The 20,474-nt window shown below is 36.0% G+C and overlaps 1 protein-coding gene across 1 annotated transcript in view; it reads left to right on the top strand.

The window, feature by feature from the left end:
* The first annotated feature begins 948 nt into the window (after positions 1-948).
* Positions 949-20,474, top strand: part of heca (headcase) — a 120,573-nt gene continuing 101,047 nt past the window's right edge. Inside the window, exons 1-2 of the mRNA XM_066726573.1 lie at positions 949-2,893; positions 17,832-17,928. Coding sequence (XP_066582670.1) covers positions 2,139-2,893; positions 17,832-17,928 — 852 coding nt within the window. The 5' untranslated portion in view covers positions 949-2,138. The remainder of the gene's footprint in view (positions 2,894-17,831; positions 17,929-20,474) is intronic.

Below are 20,474 nucleotides of genomic sequence, written 5' to 3'. Positions count from 1 at the left end.
AAACAAACTATGTGCGAATATGTATGAAAACTTTTCTGAATCAAGATTTATATCGTGAGTTAAAAGCTGATAACACGGAGCACAAAATTAAAAGTCATACAATATCGATAAACTAGGATTATAACAAACGTAGACAGTGCGAAATGTCAATGTTCGGTTGATGAAAAGTATTAAAAAAAGAAACCCTATTAATAAAACAAAAAAGTTGGCATTATGGACAAAAAAATGTTAACATCAGTAAGCTCTTTGTCGTCAAGGCCACCACACAACACACGTTTATATAAATTACTTGATTCAACTACACAAAAACTGTGGAAAAAAATACGAGCTCCATCCAGGTACTTTTTAATAAGAACGTTTAAATTAAACGTTATCGTTCATCGAAATTTAAAGAAATACAAGATATTAGGAGAGCAGAAAGAGAGAAGTCTGTAATGCATTGATAACGTCGAGTAGACACGCGTATAATAGAAGAAAGGAAGAAGGAGTGGAGAAAGAGAAATGCAGAGAAAAGCGTACTTTGAGAGTCGAGTGAAACGGCGGCAAAGCGAATAAAGTTGTGTGAGCAGTACGGAGCGTTTACAAAGACTAGCGCGCGTACCTATAATAAGATGTATATAGGTGTGGCGCTGTGTGTCAGTATACGTACAGTACACACAAAGGTAGGAAGAATATGTACGGTAGAGGAGCGGAGGGACGAGAAAGGAGCGCATCGATTGGCTTGCTAGCCGTGACCCCCACCACGGCGCTTTCGCTTTCACCCAATGGGACCTCACTTTCGCGCTCGCATGCTCGTCTGCTCGACGCGCGTTTGACTGTTTGCGAGCGCGCCGAACCGCACGACGACGGTGGCGGTGGCGGCGGCAACGGCAGCGGCGGCGGCGGCGGCGGCGGCAACGGCGCCGACAGCTCCCGCCCGGCAGCAGCGAGCGTCGAGCGAACGGGCACGTTGTCCAAGCAAGCCGGGCCGGCCGCTTTCAGTGACTGGTGCACCCTTAGTGCGAGCGAGTGCTCTTTTCGCCGTGCCTCTGCCTGCTACTCTGCTCTGCTCTGTCTGCGCTCTGTCTACGCTCTACTCTACTCGTATCCCCCTTCCCATCCCTTTTGTGCTCTTCTCCACACAGCCACCGTATACAAAGAGAGAGAGAGACACAAGAGCCTCGGTCTACGTTCATCTCTCTCCCTCTCTACCTGCCCTCTCTCCACACTCTCTGTACATCCATCTATTATTTTTCCCTCCTGCTTTTCCAGAAATTCAACAAAGTACCTCTTCCCGACCGAACGCGAATCCAAAACTCGCACGTCCAGTCGTGCGATCCACCGCCCTGCGATAAAGAGAGACGAGCTTCGACGGATGAGAAAACAGAGAGAAGAGACGCAAAAACCGAAGATAGGTCTACCGGATCGAGTTTTGTTTTCGCTCGGTAGACCGCGCGCCTTCTACTGGCGCTTCTCGCGCCTCGCCGGTGACCCTGACATTCAAGAGCGCGAGAGGCCCGACATCTCGCTGCAGTCCGGTATTGGAAGCCCTCGCAATAACATCGCGCATTCGTCTACTCTCCGATCGTGCTTGTGCGTGACGTTGATACTGGTGTATATTCGGCGTTTTAACAACATTCTTCTCGAAACAATATAACCAGCGAGAGCGTTTTGTTTCGCACCTCGAAGCGGATTAAGAAGACTATCGAAATTGACGAGGGCGAGAGAGTAGTGACTCTTTACAGTGACCTTGACTTTGAAGCTGTCTATGAAAAGCGCGCACTAGGCGATATCAAAGCCGTTGGGGGGACGCGTAGTCACGTGTCCGGACAGTGAATTTGACGAGTATCAAGATGAAAAGTGCGAAGCGCGGCGGATGGTATCGGGCATAAGCGCCATCTCTTCCAACCGGAAGGAAAATTTGCAGCAGGCGGCAGGACGCGGCGGATTGTGCGTATAGATATACAGGAGAGGAGGAAGTAGGAGATAAATGTTCAAGTCGTATTTCGATTAATCATTCGATCGTCGTTGTCGCGAGTATCGAAAATTTTACGGTCGATCGTTGAGAGAGGAGGGAGAGGAGATCACTGTTTAATATCGCTGTTGGGTAATCGAACGGCTCAAGTACGGCTTTAGCGGGTATTTATCGGAGAGGAGACATGGCACCGAGGCGCCACGCCAACGGTCACGGCGGTGCTATTCTTGAGAACGGTTGCGCCGGTGCTGCCAACGAAAATACCATGGAGAACAACTTGATCGGTGGCATTGGTCAAGGTCAAATCCGGTGTTGCACTCCGACCGGCGAGTGCCTCCGTGGAGATGTCCTGATCCGCATGAACGCTTTGCAAGATACCGTGAAGGTCACGTGCAACAACGAGAACTGTTCCGTTGGGCAGTTCATGCACCGGGAATGCTTCGACGCGTGGGAGCAAACGGTCCTCACGTATCTCAAGAGCTGCGGTCGAGCCCGTAGCTGGTCCGAGAGACAGCGTCATCAGAACCTCTGGACGAAAAAGGGCTACGATCTGGCGTTCAAGGCTTGCGGATGTCGCTGCGGCCGCGGTCATCTGAAGAAGGACCTTGACTGGATGCCACCGGGCCCCATGAATGCGCCCGGCGGCGGTAATAGGCAGGAAGAGAACGAAGCGAAGAAAAAGAAACGACGCAATCGTCAAAACACCAGACCGAGTTTGGCCGTTTCGGCAGGGCCTCCTCATGGCAATCACAGCAACGGTCGTGGCACGACCGAGGCACAAATGATCGAGTCTAGCCGCGGCAGAGCCGGCTCTCTTTCTTCCAGCACCGGCTCTAGCTCTCCTCCGGCTACCAGCGAACCCAGTGTCAGTCCGCTTCACCAACCGCAACCGATTGTCAAAAAAAAGAGCAAGGTTGACTTTTTCAGCGATCGAGCTCGGTAAGTTTATTCACTCGTATCTCTTCGTCGTATCAGCGTTGTGTTTGATTTTTTTTTTCTTGAGTTTTTTCTTCTGAGAATTTTATTAAATACGAGTCTCTAATTTTAATCACAAACTATACTACGGATAATTGGATTCAGTCCAATTGTCTAAAATAAAGAGTCAGATTGACTTTTTCAACAATGGAATTTGGTAAGTTTATCCATATGCATCTGTTGGCTATGGGAATGCTATTTTATTTTTCCCTCGAGTTTTTAACCAGTAAGAATATTATACGCGAATCTATAGTTATTATCACGAAGATCTGCAAGCACGGATAATTAGATTGAGACGCTTTAGTCCAAGTTAACAGTAAATCAAATTGCGACTGTAGCTTATAGATTAAGGATAATAGTCTGCCTTCTATTGTCCATGGCAAAGGTTAAGATACATATCGCGGCAACTAGCTTTGGCTTTCTGCGATAATAACCACTTTCGCGGTCACGACATTGATGCTTCCGAGGTCAGCAGACGATGCTTTAGGTGCAAGAGCATAATAATTATCGTAATATCTTATGCCGTAGCGTCGGTCACGTTTCACTTCCATACGGATAGATTTTAGATCTTTTCTTTCCTTTTGCAGATACGCTCTTCATAATTTGTTTCTTCTTCCAGATACGATTACGATTTTAATTTTGTACTCAGGCTGCTTTTCTTATCCGTGTGGAACGAATGGAAAGACTCTTTCTCGCGGGACAAATAATGAAGCTATTATTAAAGAAATAATTTTTCAATCAAATATTTACTCGGTGCCAAATGTTTCTTTGATTTCATTAATTTGTATATTTTCTCAATTTGCGTTAGTTAATATTTTTCTTCCTCTTTTTACCTTTCACTCAACTTTTCGTGCGGGAAGCGGTTTTAGCTGCAGCAAACAGCGGCAGATAAAAATTTTACTTTGAATGCAACCTGGCAAATTATGGGTTTTGGGCAGCGGGAGTGCGTGCTTTAAAGCCGAAATCCACAGTTAGCGATAGGCCGTTTTTCAACAGCGGGACATTGGTCTTGCATGTATATATATATATATATATATAAGGTGTATGCCTTTATGTTTGCTCGTGGCTCGAGTGTGCGCGTGTAACGTGTACAGGTCCATACACTCACAAGTTCATAACCAGAGAAGAAGGGTGCTGTAGCCTTGACCGTGGCCAGGAGCTCTCAGGGCCATCGAGCGAGGAGGAGCTTTACGTTCTAGCAACTCCCAAGGCTAACTACATCGAATCATGGCACAGCGATGCATTTAAAGATGCGATTCCTTACGAACTTGTCGATACTAAATTTTGAGATTCACCAATTTTTCCCTCCATCCAGATAACCGTTGTCTTTAATACGAACATGAAGTTTTTAAACTTTCAGATAAATCAACCCTTTGCTCAAGTCCCTTTCCTTTTCGTGCATATTTGAAAAGAACACTTCTTGTATTTCAAATTCAAATTACCACCATATTTTTCCCCTTTTCTCGACATTGCCAATATTGGCACTTTTGTATCGTGTAGTGCTGTAAAAGTGTGAAAAATTAGTTTGAATTAGCATTCGTATGAATTTGGTAACAGTGAATATTTTAAAAGTATATACTGAATTAAACACAGTGATCGAAAAGGGTCAGATGAATTTAAGGATTGACCCTGAACTTCGACCCTCTATTTACGAGAGGGTATAAGAGCAAGGGAGAAAAGTGAGAAGAGACAAAGGGAACATAAGGAATAGAGAAGGAAGACGCGATAACCCAAAGGTATCTTAAAGACGATAGAGCGAAATCTACTACTCTTATTCTTGCTCAATCGCAACTTCTGAATCTCTTTTTCATGACTGAAAAATTTCAGCTTAATAAAATTCCACTAAAAGAAATATTATATCCCTTTAATGTAAGTTCTGTAAACTTACACGTTATTAATGGGCAACTTCAACTATTCTTAAGAATTAAACATTTCCAGCGTTTTCAAAATGCTATGTTTCTAGCAGAAAATCAATATTATATGTTTGTATTTTACACCTATGAGAAAGAGTGGCGAATAACAGCTAGAAAACAATAATTATCTTATATTGTTATTTTTTTCGTGAAATCTTAATATATAATTTTATTAAAAAAAAATAATAAAAAATAGGAAGAATAGTTTTGTTAAATGAATTTTTCTTATATAATTTTCTTGACAAAAAGGTAAAGAGTTTCAAAAGCAATTAAAGTAATAAATCTAGGGTTATTAATAATGATTAAATGAGCTTAAAAGCTCCCCTTTAATAGCGTAAAGAAATTATCATAATCTTTTTGTTAGCACTTGCGACCTTCGCACAATGACCTAAACTCACTTATTTAGAATATCAGCAAGCGCAAACTCCTGACAATGCATTCGTAAAGAGTTGTTTGCCAAATTTATGCTAATGTACAGATATCATATGCCAAGTAAGAAGCCGACGACACATCATATGTACGGAATATCATTAACATTCATGAACCTTATTTAAGGCTTCATTTTTCGTCTGGCGCGCCATATAACGTTTTCTTATTTTCTTTGCTTTCTTATACATCAAAAATTTATATTTCAACTACCTCTGAAATTGAATTTGCCAGACGTTAATCTATGTAAATAAAAACGTTCCTCTTACTTTGATCAAGGAACTTTTTAACACACTTGAATTAAGAAAAAATAAAAACCTTGTTAAAAATATTTGCATATTTATATACTTAGCTTATACTCCTTGTAAGTCTACACTTAAAATATTTAATAAATTATTTTTTATATAATAATGGTGCTGTAAAAAAATACAGAAATAAAATTTCCATTTAATTTTTACCCATCTCAGCAATAATTTTTTTTTCTATTGCTGAATGAATACTACTGTCTGAAAAAAAATATAATATTCAGGCACTCAACGCGTACCGGAAACCGGATAAATTGTACAAACTTTGAATTGGCTTTAATATTTTCACAGTTGTAATTTAAGCTGTTTTTGTTTATGCTTGTAGCACGATAAATAACAATTTTATTCTAGAATTGTTTTTAAAGTAACTATTACACATAAAAAAAGTTAACACACCATTTACAGATTTGCATTGTTTTTTCTTACGATTTTTCCGGTGCAATGCGATAAGCAATAAATTATCCTTGGCCGATGGGATGCCTAAGCTCAATGCAGTATTCATGCATAAGTCTTTTCGTTACATAAATGTAATTGTATCTCATATAACTGCTGGTATCTAACGAGTAAAGTGCATTTACTTTCTTTTTTATTGCTTTTGGCAATTCAGATGCAATTCTTAAAGTGCCTGTTACTTCAGTACCGGATGCAGATAAAATTCGTGTAAAATTTAACTGAAAAAAGTATTCTCAGCATCATAAGAAACAGGAAACAAAGAAAGAGAAGAAGATAAAAATTCCTTGGAAAAGACTATACATTATAGATATCTTCGATTCCATGTTTCGTTATTAGTAAACAGAAATATAATTAAACTTTAATATTCTTGTATTTAAGAACACCTTTAGGGTCCAATAAAAACATTCCATATATTATTGAAAAAATATCAAAATATTTGCAAAATTTAATTCGATGGATTTTTATGTTTTATAAAAAGCTTCCCTGGGATTTGAAACCCACAGAGTTCAACCTCTAATTGTATATTTTATAAGCATTATCTTGAAAACGGTTAATATGTTAAAAGCACAAATATTTCAGCCACTATATTCGTTGTATTTTTGTTTATTATGCTTTTCTAACAAAAACATAGGTAATACAATTTTTATGTAAAACATTTTCTTTTTAAATATTATATACTGAAGCTGATATATGTGTTTAGAGAATAATCTAAATTATTTTCGCCCTTTATTAAATAATATGTTTATTAATTATTTGATATGCCATCAAAAATACAAGGTTTAATTAATGAATGAAGTATACATCAAATGTTTAAAAATGTCGATGTACTTAATATTTTCATGAAACACATCTTAGCATGTGATTTTTTGATTTAAAATAAAATGTTTGTGAAAGAGGATACATATAGGCACGCAATAGCAGCCACGGGTGCACTACTTTAGCTATAACTACACCTGGTGTACGATTTTAAATTGAAATATCTCTCGAAATGTGTGTGTGTGTGTGCTGGGCATGAATACATGTTTTAAGTATTTAATAGCGTTATGAAAGGCCCTTGAATCACATTTTTATGGTATTTTAAAATAAATTGATTATTTCACTAAAGAAATTCAGCCTGACTTTTGATATGATCGTCAAATCGTTTTTTTACGTCTATGAATTATATCAGGGCTCGTTGATGGCAGCCTATAAAATAGTTAATTAATATATTACTCAATAAAACGTCAAAAAGAATTTATTTGACAATGAAAGCAGCAGCGAAAATTAATTTTAATTAGTGTGCTATTAATACTTTCAAATTGACAAAGTATCAATTTCCAATATTTACTTTGTAACCATAAAAAATGCAGAGAATTTAGTGTTATAATTTTTTTAATCTAATTAATAAGGGCGAGCTAATCGATGTTAAATTAACCCATGATTCTTTTTCAAATAAAAGTTTTAGAACACCATTTCCTTACAGAAGCTAAAAAAATATTCTGTGACTAATATTAATCAAGGTATTTATAGTTTTATCACTATACCCCTTAACGAATGGTGGCCTAGAAAATTCTCTAAGAGCTAGACTTTTCCTTGTAAAACGTACGAAATGTTTTTTTAGATATAATTCCTAATTTTATTATTATATAAAAAGAGATATAGAGCTAGTTCTATCTGCATCTTTAGCATGACGATGATGCAATTTTTATATTTTCTGTTTGTAAATCTTCTCATAGTGCGAATTAAAAGCATAAATTCCAGCCAAGAATATTAATCTCAAGTATATCATACCTAATCATAGAGTCAGCTGGTGTAGAGTTACGGGACATTCCCGTAACAGGCGCAGTAGCATTACTTCCTTTGATAAGCCGAAATTTTTACAATGCTACCTGACGTTTCAGCTATCAGTTTTGAATTACAATGTGCCTGCAGTTATTCCATCCTATCACCGTAAACAACATTATCATCAAACAAAAACCATCCATGGCCGTCTTATTGATAAGTTTTCTTAGGAATGTTAATAAACAAAAAAATATTCGACTTTTCATATAAAAACTTCGAAATGCCTTCATTTTTGTTAATTTGTTTTAATTCACCTATATATTATTAATTATACATTGAAGCTATTTTTTTACACTTGTTACTAATACTACACGAAATAAGCGTTTGAAAGTATTTTTTTTTTTATTTAAAGAGTATTTTTAGAAAATGCAATATGCAAATGTACATTCATTAAAAATGCGTCTTTCTCAAAATAAATACAGGAAAAGCGTCCTCTGCTTGGCCTAATTGACAGGTTAAAATTTATCGCCAACAATTATCGAAAGTTGCTAATTCGAGAGGTCGACTTTCTCACAAGTATACCGTTTGTCTCTCTGCCATCTCTATTTAAAATTTGTCAGATTTTCTCGTGGCTTTTTCTCTATAGCTGTATCATGAATTCGCAAGCGTGAAGTAAATTATTACGAACTAGAGGGTAGTTTACTGCTAATTGGTTTGTTAATGTCGTGTTTACTTGTCCCGAGACATCAGTGACTATAGTCTCTTGTACTTTGTCCATGCCACAACTACATTAATTACACTTTCAAGCAATCCTTAGACGTTCAATTTTTATCGCAAGTGAAATGTCGTTAACTTAATTTTAATATTTTATAAACACAATAAAGTACAATATATTAGACAATTATTTAAATATAAATATTTTGCTGATTCTTTCCCTCACATCAGCCCCAATGTAGAATTCAATGAAGAAAATTTATTTATAACAAGACACGAATAAACATTACCAAAATATTTTAACATTAAAATTAAATTCTCTTGTTTAACAAAGTATTTACGTAATAAAGAATTATGTGATATATAATAACCGAGATAAATTCAAAGGATGGACATTTTTCATAAAGACTAGATGATGTAATATTGAAGAATCTCTTACAGGGGTTAACGCTGTTGCCGGACTTTGAAACATATAGTCTTCGTAATCCAAGGGACTGCGGCCACTGTATTCATATGGTTAGACGTTATAACGATGTATAAGCGGACTCCAGAGATTACCCTTCATCCAAGATTTCAGGTAATGCTCTGGCCTCATCGGGATCCGTTCAGCAACGCATTATCATACCGGAGGCTGAAACTGTTTGCCAGAAAGAACACAACCCACGGATTTGTTTGCTCCGAAGATGTCTAATTCCAACTGGCTCGTTTACGCTTGGAGGAAAAAACACATTCTTTATCCATACCACTCGCCAGTTCGGCTTATTGGATGTGACCGATCAGCAGTCAGCACTCCTACTTCTCTGTTGTTCCCAAACCTCTTGGCAAAAAAAGCCTAGCCCCTTTTCCGTAAAAACCAGTTCTACGGCCTGGATGCCCGCTTGCCCGCCTGTTTACCGGCTTGCCTGGCCCCCCCCTCCCAAAGCCCAATTTTTATTTCGGCCACGAAAACTGATCTTGGGCTATTTTCGTCCCTAAAAGTTATTCGCAACACATTCACAGCTTGGAATTTATGTTCTCGGGCTTCTCTCGGTGTGCTTACCCCAACATCCTCTGGTTTTTTGCAAATACAAAGTTATTATGAATTCCAGGTATGCTAATCTGATTGAAATAACAATTTTTCTACGTTTTTTCTTTTGGTCAAATGGAAACAATTGTTTAAATCTAAGAATTAATTCTTTTTGATAAGAAAGTACACAAGCTTGTGTCAAATGCTTAATGGTCCCGCCAGTTTCTGTACACGGCGTTGACACGTTATTATAGACTCACCCTCTCACACGCTCTACTTACTATACCTATATCTCAAGCATACAAGTAACTCCCCCTTTTCCGATCTAGCCATCAATGATATGTTATTTGAGTATATGCTATAGAGTATTGTTATAAGCTACCGGTTTCTCCATACTAGGACGGGGATGCCTTCTGAATCTGACATTTCAATTCGTTCCGAGTGCATGTAACTATATACATCAGTGTTTATCCATCTATTACATTTCAGGGTTTATTTATTTGAATCATTATTCATGGATATAAAATTCCGTACTTTTATAATAATTTTATGAAGAATTCTTTTCCTATTACATGAATAATGAAATAACCGTAGCTCGTATTCATTGTTAACAATAAGGAAAAACATGAATAATTCTTTAGCGATTATATCAATTTCACCAGTCGAATTAGGAACATCGGATTTTTAATATAAGAAGAATAAAATCAAAGAGCAAATATACAAATATACAAATTAATACATTATCTTTCTATTTGCCTTTTACGTTATCTATCTTTTGCTTTTATCGGATTTCAGCAGATTAATTTTCATTAAATCCCGAGACTCTCCTTATAATATCTCGTTTAATGTTATTCATTTTTTGCTTCTGTTTTTATCTTATTTTTTGCGCACACAATCTCCAAAACATTTACTACTTAATTATACAATGACTAAACTCCCACAGCTAATCAATCAACGTATGACAGAAACCAGTCTTTTAAGGCTAAACAGTAAAGAGCTTCTATATATTTTAAAGAGTATCTGAATCTTCCGCTTTATTAGCATACGATTAAAGCGTGAGCATTCCAGCGATAACAAAGTAACTTACAACAACAAAAAGATAGTGATACGCTTCCAAATTCAATGCACGCGTCGAAGCGACGGAAAGACATCAGCAACAACTCTGTGCTATCAGTCGTGAATATTTTTAGTGCCTCTGATGCCGCATATATTTATTCGGACTATTAATAGAAAACGCAGTAGTCGCCGCCTCCGCCGCTACCAACAACGAGCAGCCGTGTTGCCGAAGGAAGCCATCCTCGATCAACCATACCATACTTTCACCATAAATTCTACATAGCACGTCAAAAGATGACCATACAATCGAATTCTTTTGTAGTTAAAAATATCCCTGGAATGGCATGGACGGCTTTACAATTTTATTCGAATAGTATTAGTTTATATAACCCGCGTATATATATAATAAACTTGATAAGAGTTTTCTCTGGGAATAATTGTATATATAAAAACATTGAAACTCCTTCTTAAACCCTTTATATATGCCCGCCTTTCACATATTTTGAAATGTTTTAATTTACATTTATGACGTAGCAGGTATTTTTCATTAATGAAATAAATAAATTTATGACATTTTTTGGAGGTTTGCGAAATCCTGACGTTTTCCCACTTTGCGTGCGACTATTTTCCATTATCGTTGCTGGAAACTCATTAGCACACACCTGCAGGAATACGTTAACGACGGTGCGCTTTGGGTTGGATTGGGTTAGGTTGGGTTAGGCTCGTATTGTGTCGGATTCAAGTCCAGTGCAGGAAGGAAGGAAGGAAGGAAAGCAGAGACAGGCAGACAGCGAGTAAGAGAATTCCTTTCAGTGTGCGAAATGGGCGCACGTAACCTATACGAGACTCGTGTTGCCTCGTGGAAATTGCAAGAGGCAGCTGGCTGCCTTCAGGAGCTTCTTTGGCAAGGTTCTCACGTCCTTCGTAAGTAATTCGTGAAGCGAATTCAGCAGTCTCATCTGCAACACTCAAGGACATCGGGAAGAAACTTCGTCTCCGTCTTAGCTTTTGCCGATCCTCTCTCGCACCATCTCGTTATTAACCGATCCCCCTCGAAGGGACATTGCATGTTTACCAATAGCCGCCTGTGCCAGTTCGCGTCCCGAGACTTTCACCTCGTATCGAGTATAAACAAAAAATGTCTCCAGCTGGATCGTCTTTGATTTAATTTTAAACGAGGTGTTTGTTCTCTCGGAGACGGATACATCGAATTGTCTCAGCAGTCTCGCATGTATATTTATTGATCTGCTGACTCATCTCATCAATCCAGTGGTTTCCGAAGGCTGCATCATTATAAACCTTCGAACACAATAAATCGATGCAGAGGCTCGGCTCTGCAGGCTCGAACCAATCAAGAAATTCTGTATAACTGTTAAAGTGCTGCGAGTGACCAGTGCACCGTTTTAAGAGATCATCGTACGTGCTGTAATTAGACTGTCCTCAGGAGTGAACTCCCTTTAAAGGCTAATTCACACTATAATACGGCAGCGGACCGTTACGACAACGGCGTACAGTCACGTTAGCTCGAAGAGTGCAAATGTATCGTTCACTCTAGTCCAATTAATGTATAGCTACTGGTGTTGTGACGTTCCGTTGCTGTAATAGTGTGAATCAGCCTTAAAACAAGTGGGGATTTTCTTACTTCCGGTGTAGAAAAATGTCGGCTTCGGGAAACGAATATAAGTCGGCTGTTTTATGTCAAACAAGCGAATATTGGAAAACTAAGCGGGGATTTAGTTTCAAAAATCTACTGAAAGTTGTTCATATAAATTATATAGCGATCGAAAGAATTTTATGTTTAAAAATAATCATTTTGTTCAGGACATTCTGTTTGATAAAAATACGTAGCACGATGGCATGTGAATGTATATGCATTTGCGTGTAAAACCGAAGTAAAAATAGATTTCAGAAAAATGCACATTGAAACTTCGCTGTTTGGTAAATAAGCGTTTGCTTTAAACTCAGAATGGGGGAAGGAGGGGAAAGAGTATCTAAGAATCGCGGTTCAATCACTCGCATGCGGTATCATAAGTCCGTGACCTTGTTACCGAGCTTACACGATGTCGGTGTGGTTTTTACAGGTAGGCTTATGCACGCCAGGACAAGTATCCATTTATAACACGGAGACATGTTAGCGGATGTGGCTTAGCAACGTAGAAAGAGTCCTATGCACGTAACGCTTTTTCACCGGCGTCGCAAAAAAATGGCATTCACGTATATGGGTGCTGAAATAAGGGAGGGGATTCGTGCGTGTTCTCAACGCAAGGCAGAATGTGCGAGCATTAAAAAATAATTGGTTTATAACCTGATTTATGGCTGTGTTCGCGCAATCTTGAGCCAGATGTACTGCCGTGCCAAGACAAGTATTCGTATCTGTAAAAACAAAGTTTTGAAAGAAAATGATTAATCTGTGACCCAGTAGCCTATAATTTTGTGTATAGAAACGCTAAAACATATCGTTTCAAATTTACATGCATTTCTGATGCTGATGCAGATTCCAAACTTTGTCTTGTCCAGTGTAATTTAGGAAAAAATTAAATTTGCAACTGTAACGTACAACTTGTAGCATTTTCCTAATTTGTACATTTGTCAAATGATGTGGTTAATGTATCCATTTGCCAGCAAATGTATAGATTATTTCGTATGTGTACATGAGAGTTATACCGTAACGTGTGGGCAGCTAACATTTAATAGTCTTAACGTCGGGAGATGCCGGACGCGGTTTGCATTTTGCATCACGCGTCACGCTCTCTTACAGTGATACAGTTACTCAATACTTTACAGAAATAAAAGCATCAATTCGGTAGAGACAAGAGTTACCGAAAGTTATTATCAATTCTATACAGCGGTCATCATTTTTGTGGCGGCAGTAGAATCTGTAACTTTGGGAAACTTTAGTCTGCACTGAACCTGGCTAATAAAAACAAGTATAGACTGCAGCGCACAGATTTTTCTTTGAAAATCGAGAAGATACTTTCAACAAATATCTCTATTATTTCCGGAAAGAATTTGGTTTTAAGTTACTACTTTCTTCTGTATTCACACACACAATTGTTAATCTCGGTTCAGCTGCTAATTTACAAAATACTTTTATTACGTTTAACCTAAGATATTCATTTGAGTAAAAAGCAGTGATAAACACACACAGGTATATAGTATGCACTGTTGTGTGTGTGTGACTGGATTGTCAGTGACGTCACACACACACACACGCAAATACGTTTCATGAAAGAAACAGCGTTGGCCCCCTTGCACCCGGCTACCTTGAGACGAACGCTTAAACATTCTTGCATGCTTGGACGTACCAATTTTCATAGGTACTTTGCTATACTCTCCGTACGATATTGATTTCTCGCTTGCTGAATATTTTTCTCCCTGCTTCGATTCATTCGTTCGCTCGGTATTGCAGTTGTTTTTCCGAAACGTAAACAAAACGCTTATTATCTAAAAATAAACGCGCGTTCCCTCTCCAGCCACTTTGTTTGATTACAAGCATGTGTGTATCACGCACGGAACGGCGCGTGGTGTCGACTCTAAGCCCGCTAAAACTCCGCCTATATAACTCATTCGTTAGCGATAAAAAATTCTCAGCGCTCGCCTTTAACTTTGTTATTGAACTAGAGAATACAATATTATGCTTTATATTCTTACATGCTTTTTCAACGAACGTGAATCTGGTAATTGCTTTTCAGTCATTGCTCTCAGGAATATTGAATTGAGATAGCATCGATTATACGCATTGTATTTGAGTTTATGCGAGCACCATATTAGTATGTTTTGTGTGTGTGTGTGTGTGTGTTGGAATTACATTGAACAACTTGTACGATTCTTGGAACTCCTTCCACGTTAACAACCCCGATCGTCGTCGACATAATAAATTACGAAAGAACGCCGCTCGATAAACGCGAATAACAATTTCGAGTTAAGCATAGTACATTACTTATTGACTCACTACTTGACGCTCGTAAAAAAATACTAAATTAAATATAAGGTCAATCGGAAAGTATAATTCTCGTAAGATAGCATTCTTGTAGAATTTTGTTTACACTAATTTTTAGAAAGGAGGTATGTTATTGGTGTAGTACGAGAATTATTTTTAATATTTCAATAATCTGTTTAATTAATTAACCATTTGTTAGTAAAAATACGACTTCTCTTCTACCAGTCTCGTAACGTAGGCTAGTAGAAGACTGCTTACCATGCATATTTTCAAGCTTAACGGCAATCATCGACGTGTTGTAGTACCTGATTTGCTCTTTCTTAATAATAAATATGCAAATATAGTAGATGAGAGAAAACGCAAGAGCAAGTTGCTAAGAATAGCAGACCGGTTATGAAGCCTGCGTAGGCTTTATCTTGAAATTGCAAAAACCTTCTACATTGTTAGCAATTTTCCTTTAAAAATTAATAGATATCCACTTAATGATTAATTTATAACGATATTTGATCGAAAGACGAAATTTTCTCTGATAACCAAACTGAAGATTCGACGTCTTCCAAATAGTTGTTAGAGTTTGGTTGTTTGTTTTTTTTTTTAATGGATTTCTACTGATACACAAAAACACGCGTAGTTTTAATTTCAAAATTATATTAACGTATAAACACCACAGAAATAAACCATCAGGGAAAATTAATTACAACTGGTGCGGTTGGTTAAGCGATCGATCTCAGCGTGCATGCTGCTTTTCTGCAGGAAATATTTCTGCAATGACGACTAATTTCCTAGATATTTAGATTAATGCGATAAAGACAGCAGAAGTGGTGTTATTCTTTATTCTTTAGAAAAAAGCAATAATATTTTCCTATCTTGATGATTGAGTTTTCCACGAGATTATTATTTTCATAAATAAATTGTTAAAAGAATGACAATTGTAATATAATAAGATAATTAATTTATTTAATTAATTGATAATATTTAGTTATCGTGTATGTCAAAGAAATACCTATTTGTTTAAATTTTCTGTTGAAAAAGAATGTTTATTTTTTAAATTGTCAATATTTTGTCACTGGTTTATTACTATTTGGATATTTTTAAAGAATTTTCTATGTAGTTTTCGTTCAAAACTCTTAAATGTTTGTATGTTACCATTCAAATTATCGCTTCCATAAACTATGAATGTTTGAAAAGTGTCAATTCTCATAGTGTGAGGTTTGCGTAAGCTAGGATGACACGACGTGTTGTTTAAGGATTAAATGAAACATAAATTTCCTTTAATTTTTCTTCAAATTATTACTTTATCTATACTTTTGAGACTAAATTTGTCAAAGAAGCGCTAGAAAATAGTGGTAAGAAGCTATCAAGGGATTCTAAGTTTGTATGATTTTAAGCATTTATATAGACGTAATGTCGAATATTCATAGGAGAATCTAACTTTATCGTTTCTCTAAGAAAGTCAATAGTTCCTCTGAAATTCAAAAGACTGTTATAAATAGTATCCACAAAAATTCTAAGCATGTAAAAAATTGAGAATTGTAATTGTGCAGGCACTTTGGTAAAATTTGAAATAAATAGGTACATGAATTTTACATTGTCTTTGCGTTATTCATTGAAAAGGGCCAATTAATAATTAGAATTCAGAAATGGCGAAAAATTCAATGACCATTCCACGATACAATACACGGCTATTCAGAGGGCTCTTTTAACTTTAATTTTATTAAACTTTGAATAAATTTTAACAACAGAACAAATTTCATTCCATCGAAGGGAAAAAGTTACCTTGTGTATACCGACAACTGTATTCAATTTTTGGATAGTCGAGAAATAAAAAAAAACTGACTTGACTGGACTAATATTCCCGTGCCAAATTTACCTTTACTCTCGGCCAACAGAGCTCATACGCTCCAACTGCAAAAACCGGTTTGAAGAATGTGAATTTGACGTTTTTTTGGGTGATCCACCCTATCGGAATATTTTTGTGGGTCGAGCCAGCCTCGCTACGAATGAGCCGAGTTTCAAGTGTGATAAACATTTGTTTTGCCAGCTTTCACAAGCATTTATCATTAATTAAAATTTATAAAATGAGTGCACGTGCATCGCAAGTCGGTCATCCTATGTTGAACATTAATCTGCAGTAAACATAAAGTATATATTTTGAGACATAATCAAAACAGTTTTTGAACCTGATAACTCCAGTATCTATTTTCATGCTTTAAGAATATATAATATTGTGATGATCAGCATTTGTCTCGGTTAGAGTCTGCAAATTAATCGTTGTTGACAAGTCAACGAAGCTGGGTCTGTGCTCTTAACCAAATGATACTTGCATAAGGGTATTAGTCATCGTTGTTCTAGCATTAACGGAATAAATGAAGTAACCTTGGTGATTGAAAATAGCACGAAATTTATTAATGATAAACTTGAATGATATGACTCAATGCTGTTGACGATTACAATGCCCATTTGCGGTGTCCCACTATTTAAAGACAGTGACAAGTTCTTCACACAAGAAAAATATCTTTCCTCATGGCGAATCTCAGAGTACAGAAGTTATATAATAATTAGTTACATAGCATAGTATATAGACTATAAAATCGTTTCCTCGATATAAGTATACACATATATTTTAGTAATAAACGTTTTGCAACAGAATGTTTCGCTGCTGAGCAACTTTGTTTTGTTTACAAGTGTATACGAGCGTATAGATTTTAAGATTACTAAAGCAAGCAGCGAATGACTGGTCTTACAAATAACAAAGCTGAAGCGACGATTGCACTATATAGGTGATCCTCGACCACTCTGTCGGCAGATCTTGATCATGCATCGTTTCTCTCTCTGCTATTTTGCTATCTATGTTTCTGTAGCAGTTATCCTCTGTGCGTTCACCATGCTTTTTCTTCATAACTGATAACGTTTTAGTTCCGCGAAAACAATATGATTCCCTCTAAGATTAGTGCACTCGCAATATGTCTGCAGTTGCGGAAATGATGATAAATAACTTCCGGGTAAATTAGTCAGGTTACCAGTTCTTCGGAATAATGAAAAAAGGTAAACATTGTTTACGAAAATTTCGTCAAAACAGAAAAATATTACAAAAATAGCCTTGCGTTTAATTTTGTTATGGTTTTGTTGATTAATGACTGTGTTAATAAAATTCCATTTCCTTCAATAATAGTCTGCTACGATATTATCAAATGTATTAAGCACTTTGGTTACAAAACATTGGAGAAAAAAAATTCAACTCACGTTATGCACTCATTATCTCGTTCAGCGATTTTGCAAATGTATTTAAAGATTTAAAGCTAATCTTGTTTTGTTTCCTTATTTACAGACAAAGCTGTGGCGCCAATGGCATATTCTCACGTCGTCAAGACTTCAGCGCATTTAATAGTTTGCCTCGCACTAAGCTTAACTCCTATCATATTAAGGTAAGACATTATCGAGACATTTTATACTTTCATTTATAACTTGTTTTTCATGCCAGACACTAAATTTATGGCAAAATTTTTTACGTCGGTTTACAAGATATTCTTCGATTTTTTCAGAATTCTTATCTACATTTTTTTGTTGCAAAGATTAATAGAATTTTTACAAGTGGTCTTTTTCGAGAGAATATAAAAGTCATTTATTTATAATCAACAATTTTCTCACGAACGGTAAATTTGAAAATTTGCAACTAAATTAGCTAACTTTTTATACAGAGTATATAGGTAACCTAAATTTTCAAAATTTGGAATTATTTGCCAATTTATAGAGACCCTTGTGAAACAATAATTTTATTAATGAGTAATAAGGCTAATCTAGAAAATAAAATTTTATTTGTTGCTATAAATTTAATGACTGATTATGTATTATTTTTGTTTTGTATGCTTCTATATATATACCCTCAAAATAATAAGTAGCATTTCGGCTTTTCGTAATAACACGACTTATTTGCCGGTCACATTATTAATATGCGGATGGAGCATAAACACACTGCAAATGCTTAGTGGGTTATATAATGCACAAAAACGCATTATTTTACACACATAAATGTGTTATTAGTGTTTCCTGTGTGTTACTTTACATGTTGAAATCTGCGCAATTAACACGTTTATAAATAATGTTATCGAATAATATGCTTAAATATGCTCTAAAGCAATTACAAACAAAAGATTGCTCTTCCATATCTCATATCATAAGTAACAGCCCCACAACTGGATAAAATGTTAGACTGGTGAACAAGAGGTGTCAGATTCTAAAATCCACAACAAGAGTAAACTATAAAATCGGATTTTAATTAAGAGTAAAAAATATTAATACGTTTTTAAAATTGGTATGCTAGAACTATATCGGATAAAGCGATAAGTTCGAAAGCGAACGAACGTAATGTAAGCTATTTTATACTTGTGTAATTCTTTATTTTGAAGGGTTCCTGTCAGATTAGGGTTCGGAAATATTTTCAACTTTCGGCTACTTGTTATATATAGTGCACTGACAGAGAATCCCTATTAGTGACTTTAGTAAACATCCGAAATTTGCAAACCTTTCCAAGACATGTATTATATCAATCATTTAAATCATTTGTCTATAATATGATACGTAGATTTCATTTGTTTTTTTATAACTTCTTAAATATTTAAGTACGTAAAATGGTAATTTATCTTTAGACTGTTCTTTCTTGGTAGGTTGTCGCGAATTATTATCATAACTAGTATAATATGATAGAGGTGAGTTAAAGTTACAATGGTGTAAGTTACACGTTCTCTTTGTTTTCCAGGAATTAACAAAGCATAAAGGGTATTATACTGAATTTGTTAACAAAAACTTCATTATAAATGTTATCACTTTAAGGGTATCGTTTGATTTCGATTAAATTTGTACTAGTTGTATAGACCAAAATAATACACGCTATTTTGTCGATAAATTAAACAAAATTGTTTTTTTAACATTGGAGCTTCCGCTTTACTACTGCTCTTTCGTAGTTAAGTGGATCTGTGTGATTTGCTTTTCTTTTACCGTTGGCGGATTGGGTCTGTTTTCATTGGGTAATTGCAAGTTTTTTTATTGATAAAGTATCTCAGTTAAATATATTCAAATATAATAGCGTTTCATCCACATAACTAAGGATTAAGAATTTTATAAAAATAATATGATTTCTTCGACAAGTCGAATTAAAAGTCAAAGTAGAAAAAGTAAGATTACAAATTAACAATTCCCTCCTCTTCAAGTAAGATATACTCAGTGTATCGTTTACGTATAGCTTACTTTTACTACTTATCATGTGACTATCGTACCTCTTAACATGGCAAAAATATTGCTGTATGAAAGTAAAAAGTTAATTTGAATTTTGAAATAATGAAAACTATATTGTTTATGAGATGACTAAGTTATGATATATCGTATGTATAGCTAGTGGTAAAAAATGTGTGCAGTATCATCAACTTGCTATCTCGAATTCTGACCCTATTTTCTCTATATGGATAAATTAATCTTATTTTGCCAGGAGGCACACGCGATTTCACAGATCAAAGTAATGGCTATGATTATTTTAGGCAATATTTTAAATATTTATTACTGATTCAAATTTATGTAGGGCGAGGCCATATATTATAGAATTTTACAATTAAGAAATTGATCAAGAATATGACACGTCTGTGCTCTGGAGTTATGGTATACCCCGAGGTAAATCCTGCCCTTCAAACTACGTCGTAACACTGTCGTCCTACCCCAAATACTACGAAAAATCAATAATCCCCCAGACTTACTTCTTACGTACATATATAAGTGCATATACGAGTAAAGTTTTTTAATCTGTATTTACGTGTGTGTGTGTGTGGAAAAGTTTTTATCGTAAAAAGTGTCCATGTACATTATATAATTGCATACTACCCTCTGTAAATGATATATATAGTACTCTTTATGTCTAGAAATATAATCTTTCAAACAACGAATACTATTAAAAAATTAGTCAAACAATTGAATTAAAGTGTAA

Source organism: Prorops nasuta, unplaced genomic scaffold (assembly GCF_024137725.1).
Source record: "Prorops nasuta isolate Cenicafe-Biocafe unplaced genomic scaffold, Cenicafe_Pnas_1.2 PNAS00004, whole genome shotgun sequence".
NCBI classification, from domain to species: Eukaryota; Metazoa; Arthropoda; class Insecta; order Hymenoptera; family Bethylidae; genus Prorops; species Prorops nasuta.
The sequence above is the reverse complement of the archived record's forward strand: the minus strand, read 5'-3'. Positions and strand labels throughout refer to the sequence as shown.